Consider the following 7,934-nt stretch of genomic DNA (forward strand, 5'->3'; position numbering starts at 1 on the left):
TTCCTGTAGCGCTCCATGTCGCTGAGTAAGTCTGGTTGAAAGGTTTCATGTATTTCATAAAAATGTGATGAGTCCTTAAAAAAACGCTGTGTACAGGATAAACATCCTCACCTTGTCCTTCAGCTTGCTCTGGCTCCTGGTCTGTGGGAATACTGGGAGGTAGCGAGGTAATGTGGATCTGCTCAGGAGCGGGGTTTCTGCCTGGAAGCAAACAGGTAATTATACTGGGATTAAAGTGATTTATGTAATCAGAGTACATACACAGAATCAAATCCTTCACACACAGAAAACTATGAGAAACTATGTACAAATGTGTAGTCGGGGCTCCACTCAGTTCTCTCATATGTGTATGTATTATGTATTCTAATACTTCAAAAGACATGTGCGGTGCTGTGCAAACGTCTTGAGTCACGCCTCAGTTTTTAAATTTTTCTTGCAAAATGTGAAAAAGGTGCAAAGATTTATTGAAACATGTGCAAAATAAGATAAAAACAGAGTTTGTACAATTATAACGAGCTTGAAAGTCGATATTTGGTGTGACCAGTCTTCGGGGTTAGTTCTTCAGGCTTCTTGAAGGACTTTCGAAGCTCTACTTTGGCTGTTGGCTCATTTTTTCTTCTGTCCTCTGTCCAGATGTCCCTATAATGCTTCTATAATGTCGGGGTCCAGGCTCTGGGGAGGCCAATCCATGACTGATAGACTTCCACTGTATACTTTTCTGTGCAGGTATGACTTTACTGCACTGACAGTGTGTTTGGGATCACTGTCATGCTGAAAAATGAAGCTTCTCTCAATCAGACACTTTCCAGTCTTACAGGCTAACAGATTCAGACACCCACCGTGTACCTCTAATAAAAGCCTGAGCCCCCCAAAAATAATGTTACATTGTTTTTGTTGCTCATTCAGCTCAATAGTTACAGTTTTTATTCATAACAGCATGCTTTTTAAATGATTAAGCATTTTATTTGAAATCACATCAGAAAAGAAGCCTGTAATCACACATTTATAAGTATCAGTATTTTACGTACATATTTTCTGTTTACAGCGCTCATCACACATTTCTAAATAATATTGGTACAATTAAACTTCCACAGATGGAGAATTACTTTTATTATAGAGTCATTTAGAATTTTATAATATAACACACGGGTTACTTTACTGATTTAACTCCAGCTCGCATCAATACTGTAAATTTAATGAGGGCAGTTAAGGGGGTATAATTACCTGCCCTGCTCGTTATAACAAGTTCCTGTGATGGTGTAACTTTATACAACAGGAAACGATAAACCCAATAAACACGACGAGGTTAATATGAACTCTGTGACACGATAAATCTGTGCTATAATATCCTATAATTTGTGTCTGTGTAGATCTCCAGACAGGTATCATCACCTGTGCTGCACGAGGAAACAATCCAAAGGGAAAACTCACCTGAGCGCAGGAAGGAAAACATGTTTCTTCTTTGTGTCTTTAACACTTTGAAATCTTCTCATCGGACGAAACCAGAACTTAACTTCTGAACTCCAAGCCGCTAAACGTGTCCTCGCTTCCTTCTTGGATCCAGTGGAATTTACGCGGAGTAGGAATATCCGGCAAGTTGGACATCCTCTCCACGACTGAAGGTGTTGACTTATCGTGCAGGTAAAGAGGAGGAGGAGGAGGAAGGGGAATCTCCCTGAGGACAAAGTCACACATATAACCTTAAACTTTGATAAATGATCCCGTCCTCTTGCCACTTTCTACCACGTGACCAGGTTTGCCCGAACAACCTGAGCTGAACAGCAGGAAATGAGATCTTGTGCAGGAGATTTCAAAATAATGGTTAATATTTTAATGAAACATTAATTTTCACACTCGTCCGGGTGGGGGTGAAGCTCAAATCCACGCGTCAGCTTTTTTTTTTCTTTTTTTCCTTTTTGTGCTGGCTTCAATTCAAAATTAAAGTCACATCAAACGTTCCGAGCTGCAATTTTCAAAGTAAAGTCCACATGAGGTAGTGACAGGTACATAAACAGACTAGAGTGCTCTCAAATTACAGGGAAGTGAAATTATTCACTTCACCGCTTCAAACTTTGGACGTTAAACGCAATTATTAACCTTTTATCTGCGAAATTTACACAAAAACCTATTTTTTTGTATTCAAAAATATATGTATCTTTATAGTCTGACTTACATAGCTGGTTTTGTAAAAGAATAACCACATCTCTGTACGTATATGGTAATTTTCTGTGCACATTTTAGCTTTCATTAGAATAGACAGACTTTAACTGCTTATTATGCAAAATAAAGAAATAAATAATGTGAATTTAAAGTTTTACTTGTGTCTCAATATCTGAATAAAAAAGGAATTTCACTTTCACGCCACACCTCATGTTCTTTTAGGGACGCTGTATATTTGTATTATCTGACAGCTTTTTATTAATCTCTGACAACTTAAGTATAACGTTAAGATTTAAAAACCTGAATAAAAAATAAGAGCAATGCTACAGTTGTAATCAGAGGTTTACATCCACTTATCATGAGCATGGATATTATTGGGATTTTAATGAGTTCCTTGATTCCCCATTTGGTTAAATGTTCCAAAATGTAAAATTTATAGTACACAAAGATGTCACATTATTGGTTTTATTCAGAGTCTCGACATTGGCTTTGTAAAATAAGTGAGTATGGTTAATTAATAGTGACAGCTATACAAATACACAACACATCAACACCTTTCCATACTGCCGGGATTAGCAATACAGACACTGACAGAAGACCATGAAAACATTAATTAAAGGAACCTAATGCAGCCGTTCCCACAACCTCCATAACGAGGTTGACACACGTCTGTGTCCATGAGAAACTTACTTTTATTTTTAATCAGGTAAAATTGTAGCTTTAGATACATTTCTCTAAAGAATTTAGCTTTTTGTCATTTAATACTAACCTGTAATCATCTTTCAAGACACTTGGTGTGAGTCAGGTCCCTAAATTGGGCGGCACTAGCTTATTAATTATTTATTTTAAACTTATTTTATAACCCGGAAACCGTCCAGAAACCAGAGTGGGCAAAACAAGCCACTTATCACTGCTGTTTAACTAGCAAATCAATCAATAATGAAGTTATTATTAGGAGCAACAATGTGCTAAATGTACTGGCTTGTTAAAAGTGAGACAATGAATCTAAAAACACTGTGAGCCAGTGTTAAGATACCAAACTTGTGTGTGTTTTGCTCTTGTCATAACTTTAAATAGTGCAAATTAACCACAAGAATACTGATTAAATAGTTTGTTTCATTTTTAAAATCGCACAGTACAATAAAACATGCCTTTTGTTTGCTTTACAGTTAATTAAACCCACTGTGGTGCAAAATTATTTGATTTAAAATTAGACAAGACAAAGAAATGGATGTGGAAGAGAAGAATGTTTCTAAATCCTTGTTAATCCTGTTGCAGATTGGTGTCTTGTTGACCAAACAACGATTTAATTGCAGCTTGCATCAACAGTGCAGTTTAATGAGGACACTTAGGGGCTAAAATTATCTTTCCTTGCACATGACAACAAGTTCCTGTGATTATGTAGCTTTATACAACAGGAAACAACAAATCCCATTAAACACTAAAAGGTTATGTGACACTATAAATCCGTGCTATAATATCCTAAACACATAAACTAAAAAGAGAACATGTAAAGAAAAGAATATGAGCGAAGCTGAGAAATAAAACTACTCAGACAGGCAGACAGGTGAAAAGGTCTGAATAAGGTTTCTAAAACACTAAGAGTCCAAACATACTGGAAGCTGGAGACAAAATGTGTGTTTGTTTTGTATTTTAATTTTTAAAATGCTGAAATTATTAACAAAAAATACAAAAGATGCCATGCTCTCAACCCTTTAATTATGGTATACTACTGTTGCAGTATTTAAATGTAATGTGAATTTAACAGGATTGCTTTCATGCAAAAATTAAAAATCGAGATGTTTGCTTTGTAAAATGAACATATTTAATCCAAAGCCATAATTATTGTACTTATCAGATATGTTGTTGCAAGGATACCTTTAAAGAGTGCAGTCACCTCCTGCTGCAGGTGTCTGAACGCCCTCTAGCAGCAGCAAGAGCTGTGATTTGTTTTTATGTCCAAGAGAGACTTGAGCCATTTTCTGGAGTGAGTTACAACAATAAGAGCAGCCACTAGGTGGCGACAAATGCTGACTGATTTACACTCCGGAAGCGCCACTCTGCTGAGAACTCACTGCACTGATGTGTCACTGTGCTGAGCTTTTATTTTACTGACGCCTCAGTTACACGGTGCTCTCCACGTTTGAACATCACACACCAGCTTCATCTGCTGGTTTTATATTCTGAAACTCCGGATTCATTGTTCTTTTTAACAACAGGCAAACTGAGCAACTAGAGCTGGGAAAAAAGAATTACTAATAACATCAACGCTGGCACAGAGAACCTATTATTTATTTTATTATTGTTATTTGCCCCTGTCGAGGCTATTATAGTTTATTAAATGTAAAAATATATATATAAATAAAATAAATAAAAATAAAACAAAGTGTTGATATTTTAGTCTAGTTTAGTTTTAGTCAATTCAAAATTAAAATAACTGTGCAGGAGATGTTTACTGATCAGCTGACGACATTTGTCAGCACACATGTGGAGGCTTTGGTACAAATTTCCCGACTTGTTTTATGACTGGGTCACGTGTTTGTGTTGAAATATGTGTTGTGAGCTCATGGAAGTGGTTTGCAAAGCGGCTTGCATGTGTGCAGCAGCAGACTGACGTAGCAGCGTATGTATGCGATTCATTAAATAGATGCTTAGAATCAGCTGGGCTGTCAGCTGATTCAGGATGACGTCTGCTGGGACTGTTGTGCTCTGGTCTGATGTTTTAGTTTAAGGATATGTAAACTCTTAAGTAAAACCCAGTATTGCATCATACTTCAGGGCACAAAAGAACGTCTGATGAAGCCCTCATTACTTCACCGGACACGTCTGTGCAGATAATGCTGCATAAATACTCATGAAAATATACTTTTTGCTGTTTTTGTCTGTGTTTGGCCTGTTAATACTTTAACCTCAGGCAGAGAGCTCCCAGCACAGTCGCCACAATACTGGTAATGTTTCTTTTATAGTCTTATAGAAAGTAATAAGATGCCCAGCTTTTCCAAGGTTATGATTTAAGATTAATGGCTTACTTAGAAAATTGTGACCAATATGATGATGATGATGATGATTATTGTTGAATTTAAAGCAGAAGGAAGCTAGTTGTAGCTTCAAGGACCTTGGAACCCTGCTCTTCGAGGAATAAGCTTTTTAACCAACTATGACTTTAACTGTGATCTTCTTGGCTCTTACAGAAATACTTTTAGTCATCCTTCAAGTGTAAGGATATTTTTTAAAAATAAAAAAGCATAGAGATAGAGTCAGATTTAGTCAATAACAGCTGTGAGGCCAAGCTGAACAACCCTGGGCTCTGTGAATCAGACACAGTTATTAATACAACAAATCTGTGAGCGAGATTTGAAAAACTGCAAAATTGACTTTTTTTTTTTTTTTTTTTTTTTTTTACATCCATCTAATCAAAAAGGAATTAGAGGCTAAATAAAAGCCTTAAAACCCTGAGTTATTAAACAAAATCTCAGTTTCAGTTCAGCAAAAAGTGATGTATCAGAAAAAAAATGATCATACCAGACAGAATTCAGCTTTGCATGACTCAAAGTTCAATAAAGATCCTTATTCATCTCACACTGTGCCAGATCTGGTCCTTTGCAGTTTTTAAATTGGCTCTCGTGTCAGTGTAAAATTCTGTCTCATCCATTTGTAGCTAGAACTAAACACACAGGTGCAGCTCTACAGCACCTGTAACTGTGGACTAGCTGACACAGAATGGCTACAAAAAGGAAATCTGAAGCTGAAGGAAGTCAGCTTCACTGGCGGTCGAAGACTGAGCAGCCTTTATCTTTACCGAGTGTAAAGACTGTGTGTTGATTTGCCACAAGACTATTTCTGTTGTAAAATAAAGTAGTTAGCTTCATCACTTTGATGTTTGAATGTAAATATTAACACAAATTATGGACTCAAAGACAGAGAACAGAGGCTTAATTTTATGCACCACCAGCTGCATGGCAGAAGGTTTCAGCTAAACTTTTGTTCTGTTGGTTCTTCACCAAACTTCCTGCACGGCTGTTGAGTTGTCATCCTTGGGCAAGGGCAAAATTAAAGATCAACTACTTTTTTCTTTCTTTTTTTACCTGAAATGTAAAGGGGAACATTTATGCTGCCATGGCCGCTGAGGCTGGTTATGTTTGGACTCGTGTTTAACGTTTTTCTATGTCACTATCGCAGTAATTTGGTTCTCATTGATGACTTCTGTTCTCACTGTGTAACTCCAGTCTCTTGTTCTGTGTCGTGTTTAAGGAAACTGTTTACCTACCTGTAAGACTTACCTGCCTTGCCTCGTGGAGATCCATGCTTGCAGCCCTGCACCCTCCGCTGAAATCCATATTCTCTGGTTGCCGTCTCTTCATCTCTCCTGAAACCGAGCCTGCCCTCTGGCTCTTCTTCTCATTGCTCTAACTCATCACAAGTAAGGAATACAAACTACGAGTCGCCGCTTTCAGTCAGCCAGTCCCATTATTCATGCCAGTGCCATTCCTTTTTACAGACCCTCTCAGACGGTATGCATAGCTTCCAGCCCAAGGGTGTCAAAAATAAGGCCCGGGGGCTCCAGTCTGGCCCACTGGGCGGCCTTGGAAAATGTGAAGGAGGATGTAGAGTTTAGATTTTTAACTGTATTTTTGCAGCCATTTGTAATGCACCAGCATAAATCATAAGTAGCAGATAAACAGTTAAATGACAGAAAGCTCCTGTTTTTTTCACTACATTTTTGACTGCTATGGAAATTTGGTTTTTACAAAAGTGCTAAAAAATAAAAAATAAAATAAGGATATATTCTGTGAATTAACAGGACAGTCTGCACGATCGCCTAACAGAACTTTTTTTTTGTCATTTTACACATTTATCTTTTACAATTTATACCCATAGAGTCTGACAGACTACTTTCCTTTTCTACAGCAGAATTTCTTAAAATCTGAGACGTACTGTTGGACTTACATTTCTTTTTCTTTTTTTAAAATATCTTGGTTGTTGCTGTGAAATTCTTTGCACTGACTCATCATTTCGTTTTGCTTCCTGTCTTGAGTTTTTTATTTTTGCCTCCCCTGTTTCCTCTATTGGTGTTCTGTAGGGTTGTTTCCTGTTTTCTCTGGGTTTCACTTCCTGTCTGTGTTGATATTCACTTGTTATATGCACCGATAGTCCTGCCCTCCTCTTTGCCTTTGTTGCATGGCCTGTTATGTTCCTGGTGGAGTTGCTTAGTCATGCAGTTTGTTTCTCACCTTTTGCTGAATAGTCTGCTTTACAATCCAGTCTTAAACTACAATAGTACACTACACTCCAACATTTGCAACATGTTATTTTTATCCTTTTAGTCTTTTAGGGTAGCTTTGCATGAATCATAGTCCTTATTCATCCTATATTGGGGGTGTGTTTGAATACTAAGGTTTCTAAGTGAAATGGCATTGAAGTATCTGCATGGGGGCCACAATAAGAGCCTTTTGAAGTCTCCAAATACTGAAGAAAGGAGCTTCAGTGCTTCCTGTCTCCCCTCCCTCAAAAGATGATAGATTTAATCATCTTTTATGAGAAGAGAGGAGGAAATGCCATCCTGTTATTCACAGCGACCGACCATCTGACCGTTCATGAAGATGATCAGGAAGACTGGCAAAGAGGCGAATATCATGTAAATGTTATTATAAGTGTGTTTTTCATTTCATGCCATAATCTGCTGAAATGTTGTCAACAGCAGCCTGTTAAACTCGCAGCTGAACTCTGAAAATCACACTGCTGGAACAAAATCTGCTGCTTATCGACGAGCCACC

General features: G+C 37.6%; 1 protein-coding gene across 1 annotated transcript in view; it reads right to left on the reverse strand.

The window, feature by feature from the left end:
- Positions 1-1,760, reverse strand: part of LOC146364901 (natural resistance-associated macrophage protein 2-like) — a 29,655-nt gene extending 27,895 nt beyond the window's left edge. Inside the window, exons 1-2 of the mRNA XM_084917235.1 lie at positions 1,432-1,760; positions 112-201 (exon numbers count right to left, since the gene is read on the reverse strand). Of these exons, the coding sequence (XP_084773361.1) occupies positions 112-201; positions 1,432-1,453 (112 nt within the window). The 5' untranslated portion in view covers positions 1,454-1,760. The remainder of the gene's footprint in view (positions 1-111; positions 202-1,431) is intronic.
- Positions 1,761-7,934: the final 6,174 nt, after the last annotated feature.

This window comes from Perissodus microlepis, chromosome 20 (genome assembly GCF_051167445.1).
Source record: "Perissodus microlepis isolate ML-2025 ecotype Zambia chromosome 20, ASM5116744v1, whole genome shotgun sequence".
Lineage (NCBI taxonomy): Eukaryota > Metazoa > Chordata > Actinopteri > Cichliformes > Cichlidae > Perissodus > Perissodus microlepis.